Source organism: Neovison vison, chromosome 2 (assembly GCF_020171115.1).
Source record: "Neovison vison isolate M4711 chromosome 2, ASM_NN_V1, whole genome shotgun sequence".
NCBI classification, from domain to species: domain Eukaryota; kingdom Metazoa; phylum Chordata; class Mammalia; order Carnivora; family Mustelidae; genus Neogale; species Neogale vison.
The window spans coordinates 12,504,176-12,522,014 of NC_058092.1; the positions used below are offsets into that span (position 1 = coordinate 12,504,176).

Genomic DNA, 17,839 nt, shown 5'->3' on the forward strand with positions numbered 1-17,839 from the left:
ACATTTTGGGGACAGTTACCGGATTAACGACACCGAGGCTGTGTCGGGCAGGACCACGCCTGGTGGGCTCCCAGCGCACCCCCAGGTGCTGAGACCAGGCCGATGTGCAGCGGGGGCTGCTCAGCGCAGGGCTCTGATGGGCAGTTTCCCTCGGGGGAGTGGGCTCTGGCGGAGGTGGGCGGGGAGGGGAGATCTGGGCAGGTTGTGTGCTGTTAATCTGCTTCAGAGCTCAGGGCAGAGCCCAGGAAGGATGCTTCCTGCTTCCTGGAGTGCTGCTGTCACTAATCCCACCTTGCTCTGCTCCTGTACCTCCTGCTGCCGCCACACCCTCGGCGCCCCACCGCTGGCCTCCTCTACCGGCACTGATGCGGACTGTCATCAGGCATGCCCCAAAAGAAACTTCCCTGGATTCCTGAACACCAGCAGCCCCCAGAAGTCCCCCTGCCCGCCCCCACCTAGCGCCGCCTTCCCCACCCTTAATTTTCACGTTTAGTGCCCAAACTTAGTTTGCATGTATTAGCTGTTGTAAATCTATCATAACAGTGTGACGTGGCATGAATAATGCATCGCTGGGCTGTATTAGTTTTCTGTCTTCTATCTTATTTATGACACGAAACTGGTGGGAATTTGCAAAAGCGAAATCTAGGCGCAAGGCTTCTTGGGTAATGGTATGCAAATTGGCGTGAGGGCGGAAAGATTCACCCAGTCCTCGGGGTGCCCGCGCCCCAGCATGTGGGCCACCTGGGCGAGCAGGGCAGGGCTCCTGTCACTGCAGGGGAGTCATCCCTGTCCCACAGTTTTGTCTTAATTTTTTGTAAGTGTGTGTGTCCCTGCTGCTGTCATCCCATTATGTCTTAAAAATGAAAAGTTGGCAGGTGAAACTCGAGACATTGATTGTCTAAAGGTTGCGGAGACTTCCCGGGAGGTTCAGACAAGGAGTGTTTTCCAGCAGCAGGAAGAATTGAGGTTGGACTTGCAGAAGACCTTCCTTTCAGGAAGCTTGTGAAGGATGGGGATGCGGGGGGTTTGGGGGATCCGTGGGGCCCCCTCCTGGGGGGGTTGTTGAGGAGCCAGGCGTGGCTCAGGGCCCGCTCTGCTCAGGGGTCTAGGGGTTGTGAGGAGGGAGGTATGTCGACGGAGGCCCTGGGGAGGGGCTGGGGCTGCCTAAGGGGCAGGGCTCCAGGCCCCCTGTCTCTGCACCGGGATGAGCTCAGAGCTTTCCTGTATCCCATATTTGGTCTCCCCCTGTCCTGGAAGACTTAGGTTGGTAAAGGATCTCGTGGTGTAAAAAACAAGTGGTTTGAAGCTGTCGGCTCAGGGAGCAGGTTCTGTGAAGCCGCGGAGAAGCCTAGGGAAGTGGTGGGGAGAAGCCAGATGGAGGAGGATGTTGTGGAGGGACCAGATGGGGGACAGGAGGTGAGGGAGGGGCAGGCGACAGGTGGCAGTCCTTGGCCTAGGAGCCTCTGCCCCCCCCATGAGAATCTCTGGCTGTCAGTCTGTCCTTCCATCCATGTAGCTCTCCTATGTCCCCCCCCACTCCTCTGTGGCCACTCTCCCCTCTGAACCCTGCTACAGCGGGAGTGGGGGATGGACACCTTCGGAGGAGCTGCCCAGCCCCCTAGAAGCTGGCAAAGATACACGAGGTCATGGATGGACCCCTGAATGCCAGGCCCTGGGCTGAGCCTTCCTACAGGGGAGGCTGGGAGCCTGCGCCCAGGACGGTTTGAGTGAGATCACACAGGGAGGGGCTCAGACCAGCGTCTGCCGCACTCAGACCGTGACGTGACAGTCCTTTCACGCCAGGCAGCCGGGCATGGGGAGGGTCTGCCCGGCTGGAAGCTGTAAGGGGGCAGTTCTGCTGCCGTGTCTGAGTGGGCTCGCATGGCGTTCAGTGTGGGCTCGGGAGCTGGGCTGGCTGGCTTCGGCCCCCGGCTCCACCACCGTGTGCCTCCATTTCCCCACCTGTAAAATGGGGATAATTATAGAACTGGCTCCCCCTCCCCCCGGCTAAGCAGCTGGATGCATGTGAAGCACCACGTGTCACAGCTGTTTTACGGGGAAAGACTTGGTCAGAATCACGTGGGGCACCCGGTGGTGGCACCGGGATCTCCAGCTCCTCACTCCAGGGCTCGGTCCCAAAGCCCGGGGTCCGCCGTGTCAGGCTCGAATGGCCAGAGGTAAAGGGCCAGCTGTCGGCTCCCCTGGATACCTGGGGAGAGAGGGCAGTGGGGTGAGACAGTGGCCAGCCCAAGTCCTGACCCAGAGTGGATGTCCCCTGCGCCGGTGCTCTGCTGTGGGGGCAGACGTGCCTTCCACTGAGCCCAGGAGCCCTGGAGAGAAGTGACAGTGTGGCCGGTGGGGAACCAGGCTTCCTGGAGCAGGTTCAGTGAGAGCGGGTATGAGCAGAGGCCGGGGGAGAGGACAGCTTGTGTGTGTGAACGTGTGTGTGCACCTGCACGTGTGTGCAAGCGAGAGGGGAAATGGGTCGATTATATTCACCCCATTTAGTCCTTGGCTGTAGCTAGAATCCTGCTGACCGCATCCCGTCGGGCTCTGGAGTCCTGGGTCAAGCCTGGAATCATGCCCTGATCCCCGTGCTTCCCCTTCCCCCACCCAGCAGTCTTGGGTGTAGATCTGGGCCTGGTACTGAGACGTGAGCCTTCCTGGAGCCCCTCACACCCTCAGCAGGAGGGCAGCACAGCGACCTTGGCCGAGCCTGCTCACTTCTGCTGCTGTGGCCAAGGGGAGTCCAGAACAGTGGGAAGAGGTCATATGTGCTTAGTGACAAGCAGGTGTCATGTGGGGATTTTTAACTTTTGGGGGGGCAGGATGGTTTTCAGGCTCTTTGGAGATGTTGGCAAAAGCGGTAGACCCTCTTTCCAGAAGAATGTACCAAAGGTGCCAAATATTTCACACTTAGTTCCAAAATGGGTTGTTACAAGTTTGGAACAGGTTGTCCTTCTTGGAGCAGGCAGGGCCGTCCATCTGTCTGTCCCTTTTCAGTACCCATGTGGCCCTGAGCTGGAAGAGGCCGGCACCAGGTCAGGTCTCTTGTAACCCTCCCCCCTCCACTCTAGAGCTGAGCCAGCTGAGCCCCAGAGACGCTGACTGACGTGCTGGTGAGAGGTGGATGTGGATGTCACATCTGAAGGCACCCCCCCCCACCGCCAAGAAATGCCCCGGAAGGACCCCACTGCTTCTGGCACATGATCCCTTGGTCGTGACCAGGTCGGACTTCAAAGGCAGGGTGCGGAGGCCTGGGACGGAGCCCACATAAAGGTGTCTCTGTGTGTGACTCGAAGACTGGGTGTGGGCTGTGGCGTCCTACCAGGGTGACCGTCTGTCCCGGCTTGCTCAGGATGGGGTGTCCGGCTTCTGGTGCTACCACCGTCCCTCCCCCCGCAAACTGGCTGGTCACCAGCTGGAATCCTGGCGCCCCCCCCCCCCAGCATTTCCTGCACAGTGACTTTGTGAGTGTCATTCAGCATCTCTGTTTGTTTCCTCAGCTGCGAAATGTTGATAAGAGTAAGATAAAGAAGGGAAGGGAGTTGTGCCGATTGCCTTAAACCACAGACTGCGCCTGCCCACCTGCCCAGAGCAGCCGCTTGGAGGGGCATCCCCGTGTCTTCACCCCCGCCTGTCCCCTGGCTGGCGGACTGAGCCCGCACCGCGGATCTCTCTCTCTCTCTTTTTTTTTTTTTAAAGATTTTATTTATTTGACAGACAGATATCACAAGTAGGCAGAGAGGCAGGCAGAGACAGGAAGGGAAGCAGGCTCCCTGCAGAGCAGAGAGCCAGATGTGGGGCTCAGTCCCAGGACCCTGGGATCATGACCTGAGCTGAAGGCAGAGGCTTAACCCACTGAGCCACACAGGTGCCCCCTCGAATCTCTCTTGAAGCCTGCCAGTTCGATGAGGAAGGCAGGCCCCAGGCGTCTGGGGCATGGCCCGGAGGTGGGGCTGGCCAAGGGGCAGGCAGGGGCTCTGTGGGTGATCTCTGGGCCAGGCAGCCCACGCAGGTGACTGGGCAGGGAGCCACATGGAGAGCTCCTGTGTGCCCACCCCGCTCTGTTGCGGCACCGGTAGGAGATGCCTGGGGGGGAGTGTCCCAAGCTTGGAGTCTGGGGGTCAGGACCACGCCCAGCTCTGCCCCTGCCCTGCGGTGCCACCTGGACTCAGGGTTTGGCCCCTTTTCTCTCGTAAAGGTCTCAGGCAGGAGGAAATGCTGTGGCATGGGGAGGGCCGGGCACCCAGTAGGTACCCAGCAGGCCGGAGCTGTGCCAGCCTTCTGCTATTTCTCTGTCAGCCCCCGGCCGGCCCTGAGCGCCCCAGCACTGCTTCCCGGCTCCTTGGCCTCCTCTCAGCTCTAATGACTTTGAGTGCTGAGCGGCTCACCCTGGGAATTTACAGAAACCGAGCACCGAAGCGTCACTTGGAGGCACATAAATACTGTACGATGGAGGCTGGGCTGTGTCAGCACGATTAGGAGCAGCGTCACTCACCTGAAACCCTCGGTGCACGTGCCCGCAGCCGGGCGAGGGGGACAGGTGGGCTGGTGCTGGATCCCCGGTCTCTTCCCAGCTCCCCGGCCAGCTCCTCACCGCAGATGGCGTGCACAGAGCCCTGGTGGTGGCCAGCCCTGCCCACGGAGCCTCCCGGGACCCCAGAGGCAGGGGAGCGAGGAGAGCCAGTTACGGGGCCAGAGTGAGCCAGGAGCTGGGCGTCAGACCCAGGCCCTTCCCTCTGGCTGCCAGCTTTTTAAAAAAATTTTAATTTTTAAATTAAAAAAATTTTTTTTGTCTCCCCCCCAACTTTTTATTTAAAGAAATTTCCAAATCACAGTAAAGTTGAAAGAGTAGTACAATAAACACACCAATATCCTCTACCTCGTTAACCGACTGTTAGCATTCTGCTGTAATCTCCCGTATTATTCGCACTCTCCTTTTGCTGGCTACACCATTTAGAAGTCGGTGGCAGACATTATTACTCTTCACTCCTAAGTCGGGAAGGGTAGCAGGGCTGTCCTGCATAACTTCTGTACATTGTGGAATTGTGTCCATAGTGTCCAGTGGAGAGGAATGGGAAACCAGCCCTGAGCCCTGCAGGCAGCAAGGTCTGGGCGTCCCTGCTGCCTGCCTCCCTCCCACAGGAGTAGCGGGATCCATGCTGCCCGCAGGCCGCCCACTCTGCCCTGTGTCCCCCAGGAGGCCCCAACCAGGACTCCCAGGACCTGGCACCAAGAACGGGCTCCTGGCGTGGGGAGGGGTCCTGGGCAGCTGGGAGATCATGGAGGAGGGAGGGGCTGGAGCGGCCGTGCTGTTGCTCACGCATCGCGCCCTTTCCCCCACCCGTGGACCACTTGGCAGGTTTGCACGGGCCTCGTGTAAAGCCCTCCGGACCTGGGGGAAGACTTGTTACGCCCCTGGAGAAACGAGGCTGGGTTTCCACTGCTGACTTCGCTTTTAACTGGATTCTGACAGCAGCACGCAGGCCGGGGCGGCGGCAGACTCCGGTTCCGCTTTCCGCGGCTCGAGGCCTCTGGGTTCCAGTGCGGTCTGGTCTTGTCGGAGGCCAGAGGTGCTTCTGAGCCTCCCCCTGGAGCGGGGCGGGCATCCTGCTGCATGGGGCGAGCTCGCACGCCTTCCTGTTGGCGTGCGTGTGTGCATGTGTGTGCGTGTGTGTGCCGTGTTGGAGGAAAGTCTGCAGACAAAAGTCTGTCGTGACAAATCCCCCTTCCACCTGCTGTCCCTCCGTTTGTCCGTCTGCTCATTGATGGCGGGCCCCGTGGGAAGTCAGGTCCAGCCTCAGTGGCTCACCCGTGACGGGGCTTGGTGGCTCCCCTGCTGGCCTTTCCCGGCGAGGCTGGGAGGCGTCCTGTTGGGACCTGGGGCTCTGCCTGCGTCTGGGCCTGCGGGAATGTGGTCTTGAGTACCGGCTGGTTTGGGGAGATAATCTGCACCCCACCCTGCTCCCCGCTCCCCGCAGGGTTTCCTGGAAGGACTAAGGAGAACAAAGCCAGCAGGACCCGGGCTGTGGTCAGCAGGCTTGGGGGCGAAGGCCCAGAGGATGGAGGTTGCTCGTCTCCCCTTGCACCGGGTGGACTGGGCCCAGCTTGAGGAGGCTGGGAGGGGCCTGGCCTCCCTCTAAATCCCAGAGACTCATGGGCGGAGCCTCCAGGGCTGGGACATCACTGGGGTGGGGGTGGGGTGCTGAGGAAAGGGGAGCCGCCCCCGCCTGCGCCATGTGTGCGTCCTCTGAATGTGCCATACCTCATACGAGACCCTGCGGAGCCCCCACTTTGATGGAGACAACATACCCCTGCCCTTGGTGAACTTCCGGGTGAGAGGGAGCTGCAACTCCTGTCTCAGGGTCCCCCCGGTTGGGGGGTGAGCTGTGCCAAAGAACCCTGCCTCCCAGGAGCAGCCTGGCACTCGGGGAGGAGAGGGTGTTGCTGGGTCCCTGAGGTTCCTGTCTCTATCAGCCTATACCCCCTCGCCCCCTGCCAGGCCACATGCAGAGCTCAGCCACCAGGGGCTGGCTGGGAAAAGCCATTGTGTTGGCTGCTTCACAGTCACAGGCCTGGTTCCCCATGGAGACCCCCCTCCCCTACCAGCCAGCTTCCTTCCCTCTGGGAAACTTCTTGGTGATTTGAGCTGAGGGGAGCCAGGGCCAGCCCTCACCCCCTAAGCTGGCGCAATGCCCACACCTCCGGGCCCTGCCACACCGCTGTCAGAGGGACCGTCCTTCAGAGGTAAACCGGCCCATGTCACTTACAAGCCTAGCCCCTGAGGCACTTAAGTGCTGGTCAGCCTTCACCGTGGACAGCAACGGCCTGGGGTGCTCCGGCCCTGCCCACCTCTCCCCGTCCATCTGTCCCCGGGCCCCACCCTGACACCTTTCTGTTTCTCACACCCGCTGTGCCCGATCCTGCAGGGTCTTCCCACTCCCCCACCTCAGCCCTGCTCCCTGGGACAGAACACACCTGTTCTGTTCCTGACTCCAATCTGCTCTGCTCGCTCTTTCTCCTTTTGGTTTTTTAAAAAAATTCAAGCCCAGAGTCCAAGTGAGAGGGCCTCCACATGACCAGTGCCTGACATCCCATAATTATTTTAATTCTGTAACTTTGCGGTGTACAACGTTACAATTTGACATCTGTATGCGCCACCAAGCCTGGTTACCATCCATCAGTACCAGCTGAGCCCTGACCCTTTCTGCCCGCACCCTCAAACGCCTTCCCCTCTGGTAGGTGCTCGTCTGTTCTCTGCATCTGTGAGTTTGTTTTTGTTTTATTTTGTTCATTTGCTTGTTTTGGTTTTTTAGATTCCACAGTAGGAGTGAACTACTGCGATATTTGTCTTTCTCTGACTTAGTTCGCTTAGTGTATTTCCTTGTAGGTCCATCGGCGTTGCAGACGCTTATGCCATTGTTCTTACGGCTGAGTCGTCTTCCGTGCTCTCTACACACCACGTCCTCTTTATCCGTCCAGCAACCGATGGACACGTAGGTTGTATCGCATCATGGCTATCGTAAACAATACTTCAGTGAGCATAGGGGTGTGCGTATCTGAATTAGCTGTTACATTCTTTGAATAAACACCCACAAGTGGAATGGCTGGGTCATAGTGTCGTTCTATTCTTAGTTTTTTGAGGAACCTCCATGCTGGTTTCCACAGCGGCCGTACCCGTGTGCATTCCCAGCAATGGTGCACGAGAATCCCCTTGTCTCCACATCCTTGCCAACACTGCCATTCTAATAGGTGTGAGATGATAGCTCACTGTGGTTTTGATTTATATTTCCCAGACTAACTGGTGATGTTGAATGTCTACTCAGGTGTCTGTTGGCCATCTGGAGGTCTTCTCTGGAAATATGTCTATTAAGATCCTCTGCCCATTTTAAAAATTGGGTTGTTGGGATTTTTGTTGTTGTTGTTCGTGTTGAGTTGTATGTGTTCTTTATATATTTTGGATACTGGGTTGTTGGGATTTTTGTTGTTGTTGTTCTTGTTGAGTTGTATGTGTTCTTTATATATTTTGAATACTAACCCCTCTCCTGTTCAGCAGGTTGCCTTTTTGTTTTGATGATGGGTTTCCTTGCTGCACAGAAACTTGTTAGCCCCCCTTGTTTATTTTTACTTTTGTTTCCCTTTCCTTTGGAGTGAGATCCACAGAGATGTCACTAAGACCCATGCTAGGGAGCCTACCTGTTTTCTTCTGGGAATTTTACAGTTTCAGGTCTTACATTCAAGTCTTTCAAACATTTTGAGTTCATTTTTGTGTCTGATACAAAGTATGGGTCCCATTTCTTTCTTTTGCATGTGGTTGTCTAGTTTTCCCAGAACCCCGTTTATTGAAGAGGCAGTCCTTTCTTTCTCCTTTGTGTGTCCTCAGCTCCTTTGGCATAGATACATTGTCTGTATGGGTGTAGGTTTCTTTCTGGGCTCTCAGTTCTGTTCTGTTGACCTGCGTAGTTTCCTTTTGTACCAATGCTGTACAGTCTTGATTATAGCTTTGTAGTGTAGGTTGAAATCAGGGAGCATGATACCTCCAGCATTGTTTTACTGTTTCAAGATTGTTTTGACTATTTGGGATCTTTTGTGGTTCTGTACAAATTTTAGAATTATTTGTTGTAGTCCTGCAAAGTGCATTTGAACTTTGATAGGGATTGCATTAAATCTGTAGATTGCTTTGGGTAGGAGGGACTTTTTAAAAAAGATTAATATTTTTATTTATTTGTTTATTTTGAGAGAGACAGAGATAGCAAGACAGCGAGTGAGAGCATGAGTAGGGAGGAGAGGAAGAAGGAGGCTCCATGCTGAGCAGGGAGCCCAACACAGGGCTCGATCCCAGGACTCTGGGATCTTGACTTGAGCCAAGGGCAGACACTTAACCAACTGTGCCACCCAGGTGCTCCAGATGGACATTTTTATATAATATTCTTCCAATCCATGAGCATAGAATATCTTTCCATCTATTCATGTCTTCTTTAATTTCTTTAATTAATGCCTCATAGTTTTCAGTGTACAAGTCTTTCACTTTCTTGGCTAAATTTATTCCTAGGTGTTTTATTCTTTTTGATACAATTGTCAATGGGATCGTTTTCTTATTTTCTCTCTCTGATGAATCGTTATTAGTGCACAGAAATGCTGTGAATGTTCTGTATATTGATTTCGTATCTTGCAACTTTACTGAATTCATTTATTAGGTGTAGTGGTTTTCTGGTGTATTCTTTAAGGTTTTCTATTTAGAGTATCATATTCTCTGCAAATAGTGGCAGTTTTACTTCTTCCTTTCTGATTTGGATGTCTTTTATTTCTTTTGTTGCCTAATTGTTGTGACTAGGGCTTCTAGTACTGTGTTGAATAAAAGTGGTGAGAGTGGGCATCCCTGTCTTGTTTCTGTTATTACAGGAAAAGCTTTTAGCTTCTCACGTTTGAGGGTGGTGTTCACTGCAGGATTGTCATACATCCTTTATTATGTTGAGGCACATTTCTTCTATACCCACTTTGTTTTGAGAGGTTTTCGACATCACAAACGTATATTGAATTTTGTCAAACTCTTTTTCTGCATCTATTGAGATGATCATATGATCATCGTCTTTCATTTTGTTAATGTGCTTTATCCCATTAATTGATTGGCAGATGTCGAACATCCTAGTATCCCTGGAGTAAATCCCCCTTGGTCGTGGCATATGACCCTTTTAATATATCGTTGTGTTCAGTTTGCTGACATTTGATTGAGGATTTTTACATCTGTGTTCCTGGCCAGTAATTGGTATCAGGGCTGGTTTGGGCATAGGGGGTGATACAGGCTTTATAAAATACGTTGGAAAACTTCCCTTCCCTTCAATTTTTGGGAGGAGTTTGAGAAAGGCAGGTATTAAATCTTCCTTGAATGTTGGTAGAGTTCACCCACAAGGCTACCTTGTTCTGGCCTTTTGTTTGCTGGGAGGCTTCTGATTGCTGTTAAAATCTCCTTGCTCCAGTAATCATTCTGTTCAGATTTTCTATTTCTTCAGGATCCAATCTTGGAAGTTTATATGTTTCTAGGAATTTATCCATTTTTTTTTTCTAGGCTAGGAAACCCATTTTCTCCAGGTTGTTCAGGGTGTCAGCACATCATAAGTCCCTGACGATCCCTTGTGTTTCTGTGGTTTGAGCCCCACATCTCCCCTCTCATTTCTGATTTTAGTTATATGGGTCCTCTCTCTCTTCTCCTTGGTTAGTCTGGCTAAGGCTTGTCAGTTTGGTTTATTTTTTCCAAAGAACCAGCTCCTGGCCTCATTAATCTTATATACTGTCTATTTAGTCCCCATTTCACTTTTTTCTGTTCCGGTCGAAGATTTTCTTTCCACTAATTTTGAGGTCTGTTTCTTCCCCCTCCCCCCCGGTTCCTTTAGGTGTAAAGTTATATTGTTTATTTGAGATTTTTTCCTGTTTGTTGAGGTCGGCCTGCAATGCCACAGACTTCTGTCTTAGAACTGCCTCTACTCTCCCCTCTCCCTCCGATTTTGATGTGCTGTATTTTTGTTTTCATTTGTCTCTAGGTATTTGTATTTTTTCTTTGATTCCTTTTTCCACCCATTGGTTTTCTGGTAGCATGTTTTTTAATCTTCCTATTTTTGTGTTTTTTCTCATTTTCTTCTTGTGATTGATTTGTGGTTTTATACCATTGTGGTTGGAAAAAGTGCTTGATAACATCGGTTTTCTTGAATTTGTGGAGACTTCTTTTGTGCCCCACCTGTGATCTATCCTGGAGAATGTTCATGTGCCCTTGAGAAGAATGTGTTTGCTGCTGCTTTGGGGTGGAATGTTCTGTAAATATCCATTGAGTCCATCTGGTCTAATGTGTCATTTAAGGCCGATGTTTCCTTATTCTTTGTTGTTGATGATCTATCCATTGATGAAAGTGGGGTATTAAAGTCTTCTACTAGTATTGCATTGCTGTCAATTTCTCCCTCTAGGTGTGTTAAAATTTGTTTTATATATTTTGGTACTCCCTGTTGGATGCATATGTATTAGGAAAAGTTACATTTTCTGGATTGACCTCTTCATCATTGCGTCGTTCTCCTGTTTGCCTTCCATCACAGTCTTTGTCCGCGGGTCTATCTTGTGTAAATATCGCTACCCCAGCTCTTTTGATTTCCATTTGCATGGAATATCCTTTTCTATCCCTTCGCTTTCAGCCTGTGGGTGTCCTTACTTCGACATCAGTTTTCGTAGGCAGTGTATAGATGGGTCTTGGTGTTTATCCATTCAGCCACTGTATGGCTTTTGACTAAAGCCCTTAGTCCATTTACATTTAAAGTAATTATCGATGAGTGTATACTTCTTGCCATTTTGTTAATTGCATTCTGGCTTTTTTTGCAGTTGCTCTCTGTTCTTTTCTTCTCTTGCTTTCTTCCCTTGTGGTTTGATGGCTTTCTCCTATTAGGTTTAGATTCCTTTCTCATTTTCTTTTGTGTATTTGCTATAAGTTTTCCCTACGTGAACCTTGAGGTTCACATAAAATCTCCTATGACAATAGCAGTCTTTAAACTTTAAACACATTCTAAAGCTTTAACTTTTATTTCTCACCCCTGATGTTTTATATTTTTGATGACACATTTTACATTTTTTGATTTTGTGCTTCGAACTAATTATTGTGATTTTAGTAATTTTACCAGTCATGTCTTTTCATCTTTACAGTTGCTTTGTAAGTGATTGATTCACTATCTTTGCCATATATTTACCTTTTCCAGTGAGATTTTTACTTTTGTATGTTTTGTACTTGTAATTAGTGCCATTTCTTTTAAGCTAAAAGGAGCATCCCTTTAACATTTTTGGTAGGACTGGTTTAGTGGTGATGAACTCCTTTAACTTTTGCTTATCTGAAAAGCTCTTAATCTCTCCTTCAGTTCTGAATGATAATCTTGGTTGGAAGGTTTTTCTTTGAGCACTTTAAATGAGTCATGCCTTTTCTTTTTGGCCTGGAAAGTTTCTGCTGAGAAGTCTGCTAATAGCCTTGTGGGGTTTCCCTTGTACATAACAAGTTTTTCTCTTGTTCCTTTTTGGATTCTCTCTTTATCCTTAACTTTTACCATCTTAATTACAACATGTCTTGGTGTGGATCCTTTTCAGTTAATCTCACTTAGAACTCTGGGTTTTTCAGACCAAGATGTCTGATTCCTTCCCCAGATTAGGGATGTTTTCAGTCATTATTTCTTCTTTTCTGGACCTTTCGCTCTCTCTTCTCCTTCAGGGGTTCCTGTAACATGAATGTCACTTCACTCGATGTTTTTCCAAAGGTCCCTTCAGATGACTTTACTTTTCTTAATTCTTTTTTCATTTTGCTGCTCTGTTTGGGTGTTTTTTCATTGCTCTGTTTCCCAGCTCGCTGATTTGTTCTGTTTCATCCAGTCTGCCACTGGACTCCACTAGTTTATTTTTCAGTTCAGTTATAACTTCCGTTTGGTATTTTCCTGTGTTCTCTGTCTCTTTGTTGATGTTCGTACTGTGTTCACCCATTCTTCTCCCGAATTAGGCAGCATCTTTATGACCATCACTTTGAACTCTTTATCAGGTGGATTGCTTATCTCTGTTTCATTTAATTCTTTCTTTAAGGTTTTATCTTGTTTTTAAATTTGTAACATATTCCTCTGTTTCTTCATTTTGCCTTGCTCTGTGTTTATTTCTGTGTATTAGGTGAGTCACCAACCTCTCCCAGTCTTAAATGAATAGCTTTATATAGGGGTTGACCTATGGGGCCTGGAAGTGCAATCTTCTTGGTCACCAGAGCCAGGTGCTTAAGGGGTGTCTCCCTTGTGGGCTGTGTGTGCTCTCCTGTTGTGGGGGGCTATGGCTGTGGCTCATTGATGAGTGGGGCTGGCTCCTGGCCTGGTTAGGGGTGTGCCCGTGGCTGCTGGGGTATGTTGGTGGAGAGTCTGTCAGTGGAGTGCACTCACTGGCACTCACAGGTTATAGGGAGAATCCAAAATGGTGCCTACCCGTACCTGTGTTAGTAAGGTGGACTGAGATGCTCCTACCAATGGCTCCAACCTCAGCCCACTGGGAGAGCTCCTGATGTTTTCTGCCACTCTGGCAGACCCTTTAAGTTTGTGAGTAAATGGATCTTCTTCATCTGAGGTGTATGCTTTTTTCAAGTTGGTGTTTTTGACTGGCTTCCAGCTTGAGTGAGTCTGTGCAAGCCCTGTAAGAGTGAGTTTTCTGTTCCCTTCAGTTTTCTAGCGTTCCTGGATGTAATCCCCATTGACTTCCAAAACCTGGCATTTGGGGGAATCGTCTTTCCTGGGCAGGATCTAAGGGTTGGGGTGCCTGAGGTTGGAACTCGAATTCCTCATTCCTCAGGGGAGTTCTGTACCTTTGCTACCCCTCCCAATAGTGACGGGCCATGGTGGGGCTTCTCCCTGGGGAGTCTGTGTCTCTGCCTCTCATCTTATCTTGACACTGTCCTTTTACCTTTGGTCGTGGAGGCTCTGTTCGTTTCAGTTCTCAGGTCCCTTTCCGAGGGAATTATTCCACGAGTGGGTGTAGATTTTCGTGTCCATGGGAGGAGGGGAGTTCGGAATCTTGTTACTCCGCCATCCTGAACCCAATTCCCTGCTGTTTCTTGGTTTACCAATTTTTGGACATTATGTTGTGCATCCCTGCTGGAAAAGGCTAGGATTTGACTCTCACTACCCACCATCCTTCCCGGATCGTTCTGTTTGTTGCACTGTTAACTCTTGATAATGTACATAAGCTGGCCTGTCCTGTTGCATCGACTTTCGGCTGACTCTCCCTTGTGTCATGGGGGTGTGGTAGAGCCTGGTGCATCAGCTCCTGAGAGCTGGCTGTGTATGATCGCTTTCCTAGCTGCTTGTGCAGTGGTGTCCTGTGGAGAGCCGGCGACAGGCCACTTAGAAGTATTTACACCACAGGAATCAGCCAACATGACAAACCAGGATTCCCTACCCGTTGTTAAACACTTGTCTTCAGCACACGGCTGCTGGGCCCCTGACAGTCCCTTCTGGCCCTGAGCCTGGTTCAGGCCGAGGCTGAATTAGCTTGGCCCGCACCCCCCCGCCCCCGAGGCTCAGCCAGCGGGTCCAGCCCAGCAACAACACCCTTCTCTCTGTGACCCAGCAAAGCTTCGAGGCGCATCAGGATGAGACTGTGAGTGTGACGCATATGGTGAAGGCGGGCAGCGGCGTCTGGATGGCCTTCTCCTCTGGCTCCTCCATCCGCCTCTTCCACACCGAGACGCTGGAGCATCTGCAGGAGATCAACATCGCCACCCGGACCACCTTCCTCCTGCCGGGTGAGTCTGCTGCTGGGCCTCGTGCCCTGCTGTCCTGGGTCTGGCTGGGGAGGAGCTGACCTTCGTGGAGCACCTGCCGTGGCCAGGCAGAGCCGTGTCCTGGCCAGCCCAGGTTGTTAACCCTCATGGCCATGTCTGGCCAGCTTTGAAAACTGGGCATCCAAGAGAGGAGGCGGTGAGGCCGGGATTCAAACTCAGGGCTTTCGTTCCCAGACCTCTCTTGCTGTCGTCACTCTTCCGTCTCCCTTCTCGCGGGAAGTGAGATTCCGAGCTCAACAGACTCTCCCAATTCGGGCTGCTGCTGAAAAGTCATACTGGGTGGGAACCCAGGCCCATCCACACCTGCCACTTCTCAGGCCATCCAGAATCCCAGTTCTGCCTCATGTCATGTACAGATTGTAAAGCGAGGGGAAAGAGAGAAGGCTGACCGGAGGTTTCTTTCTTTAGAGGTTCTCCTAAGAAAGGCAACAGTCTTGGTTTGCTGGCTGGGGTTTGGAGGCAGGAGCAGAGTGAAGGGCTTGGATGTCGTCCCCTCGGGGCCTTGCTTCCTCCTGCTGAGCCACTGGTGTTACTTGGAGAAGGGGGAGATCGGAGCCCACCTAACACTGCTACTCCCTGCGTCGGCCCAAGGCCCCCATGGAATTGGCTCTAGGCAACCCCCTTGCCATCTGCTGCCCAAGATGCTGCCCAGAGCCCACTGGCTGCGCCGGAGGGAGCCAGGCCAGACACCTGCTCAGGGCCCCTTCCCACCCCAGCCGGCTTTAGCGCTTGGCCCCACTTCCACCAGACAGACTGGTTTGCAAAGATACAGAGGCTGTGTTCTGTCCAAGCTGGGCCGGGTTCAGCAGCTGGGAGAGCTGAGGGGCCCTGGGGCGAGGACATGGGGCTGGTCTGGCAGGTGGGGAGCTAATTGTTACAAGGACTCAGCAGATGGGCCACGGGGAGGCCAGGGTGACCACGTGCTGAGCTGGGGGACTGATCTCCCCATCCTATGAGGCCGGGCCAAGGGCAGGCATATTAGCCAGAACCTAAGGGACTCTGGGGGCCCCTGTCTCACCAGAGGCCTTGTCCCTGACTCCAGCTAGGGGACCCAGAGATCACCCTGGGTCCTGCTTCTTCCCGGCCAGTCACAGTAGCGGTCCCCGAGTCTGGACTGGTGGTGATGGGGCTGGGCGGTTGCTAAGCCCAAGATCAGCAGTGGCAGTGACCGAGTGTGACAGCCATCTGCTGCACACCCTGGCCCAGCCCTGCATGGAGCTGGGCCCGAAGGTTTCAGATACGGGGTCTCACTTCACAGGAACCCACGGAGCAGGGGTGGTCCTCATCGTACACATGTGGAAGCTGTGGTTTGCTCAGCAGGAAAACATGGCTTGTCTGTGGTCCTGCGGCGGGCCAGAGGCAGGGCTGGGAGGCCTCTGAGAGTCCTACCATGGGGAATGGGGAGAGATGGTTTCAGAGGTGGCCAGAGTCCCGGCTTGGCCACTGTAGGGCTCGGTTGGCTCTCACTGCCCCCAGCAGCTTGTGGTCCCTCTGTGGGACCAGAGGTGGTTCCCGGCGCCAGATAAATGCCTTCAGGCGTGGGAAGATACCTTGCCCAGGCTTGGAGCATGGCAGGTGCATGAGGAGAATAAATGCGCTTTCTGGGATGTGCTGTGTGGGCTCGGTAGGACCTCAGTTAAGGCTCTCGTCCTGCTCTTTTCTTATTCCTTCCTAACCAGCCTTTCTTCCTTCCCTCCCCTGTTCCATCTTCCTTCAGTTTCATTGTATTTCACAGTATTTAGCCATTATACAAGGTAAATCCATTTTAACTACAATAAAGATTTCTTTATATCACAGAACTATCTCCATTTACGCTGATAGCTAAATTATTTCAGGCTAGCAAAACAACAAAAAAAGTGGGCCTTTTAAATTTTTGCGGGGCAAGGGAGGGGAGAGAGAGGATCCATCTGTTGTATGGTCGGAGGTCATCGGTGGGACTTGCGGGGAGACCCGGCTGCGGGTCCACGATCGCAGCCCCTCCGCATGGCTGTGGCTTTACTGTGTCAGCTTCAAATGCATCTGCTTGTCCACGGGCTTCCTCGTCCTTGGCTGTTCCCCTTTAAGAAGGAAGGGCATCCGCTGTCCTCATGACTATGTCCGAGACAGGGAAATGGAGACCCGGGAGGTGAAATGACCAGGGTTCACTGCCGAGGAGACCAGAGCCAGCATCCAAATTGCAGCCTCGCAGACTTACTGTATACCATTCCTGGTCCCGGGCCTCAGTTTCCCCATCTATACAGGGAGGAGCCAAGATCCAAGTGAGAGCTCGGTTGTGGGGCATAGAACAGACCAGAGGTGGAATCAGGTTGGCTCTGTAGCCCTCCAGCCCCATGATGGACAGTGACAGGGAATCCTGGGGATCCCTGGTCCCTGTCTCCCAGGGAGGTTGGGCTCCATCTGAGGCAGTGCAAGGACAGTGCCCTGCAGTCCCAATTCCTGGTGGGTAACACCACCAGCATCATCTCCATCCTCATCCTCGGGGCCATCCCTGGCCCTCCCTACACCTGCTCTGTGGGCCACACCTTGCTGCTCGGCCCCACGGTCTCGTCCATGTCCTTCCGCTGCACCTGCTATGTCCAGCAGACAGAAGCCACTTCTCACTCACTAGACTTCCCCGGGGCTGGCACATCGGGGACAGAGGCTGAGGTCCCCAGGTGCAGGGCCTCCCCGGTGGTCCCCAGGGGTTACTGCCCTGGGCCCCCGTCCCCAAGCCTGGCAGTTCCTAGTCAGCCACAACAGCCCGGCCAAGAGCCCTGCAGCCTGAGAGGAGCAGGGCCAGGGCTGCCGCAGGGGAGGGCGGCTTCTGCACCCCGAGGCCGTGCCCCGGCCAGAGGACAACAGCACAGGAACCTTCAATTCTTTATTAGAGATATTCTAAAAAAGGCTTTTAAGTATTTTTTCTTCCCCTATACCACCAAATGAAATAATTGCATAATTAGTAATACATTTGTTCCTCTTCTAAGTGTGGATTTTTTTAAGGGCGTGTTAAAAATTTATCGCGCTTCCTTCCCCCGACCCCTTTCTTCCACTCATGTACCCGACTGGTATTAATGCGTTTTTGAACCCAAACTCCCCCCTCCTCTTAACTAGACAGGTCATTAATAAAATGTTCTCCGGGAGCCTGAGCTTTTTAAAGTTGTCTGTCTGCAGATAGATGGCTTGGGTGAGTTGAACACCGCCGCATTAAGTCTCTGTGATAAAATATTTATCCACCATTAGAATTTTTTTTCTCTTTCGGACTGTTTGTGGAGTGTCTTGCTCTTTTCCTCGAGGCAGAGGAAAGGCTTCAGAACGAGGTCTGCAGATGAAGTCGTTTCTCAGTTCCGGCGCCTGCTGCCCTCCTCGGTGTTGGCGGGGTCTCGGTTGACCGGTGGGGGCCAGGGAGACACGGGGGGCAGTGGGGAGTGGTCTCTCATGGGGGCTCACGGCCCCAGGGGGTCCTGGAGAAGGAGGTGAGGCAGCGAGATGAAAATGTGCCTCTGTTTGCTCTCTCGGCTTCATTATTTT

At 52.2% G+C, this 17,839-nt stretch overlaps 1 protein-coding gene across 6 annotated transcripts in view; it reads left to right on the forward strand.

Annotated features, from left to right (window-relative positions):
• Positions 1-17,839, forward strand: part of ARHGEF10L (Rho guanine nucleotide exchange factor 10 like) — a 100,796-nt gene that overhangs the window by 77,407 nt on the left and 5,550 nt on the right. For all 6 annotated transcript variants that reach the window (XM_044237273.1, XM_044237274.1, XM_044237275.1 and 3 more), the window contains one exon: positions 14,119-14,293. In XM_044237273.1, the coding sequence (XP_044093208.1) occupies positions 14,119-14,293 (175 nt within the window). The remainder of the gene's footprint in view (positions 1-14,118; positions 14,294-17,839) is intronic.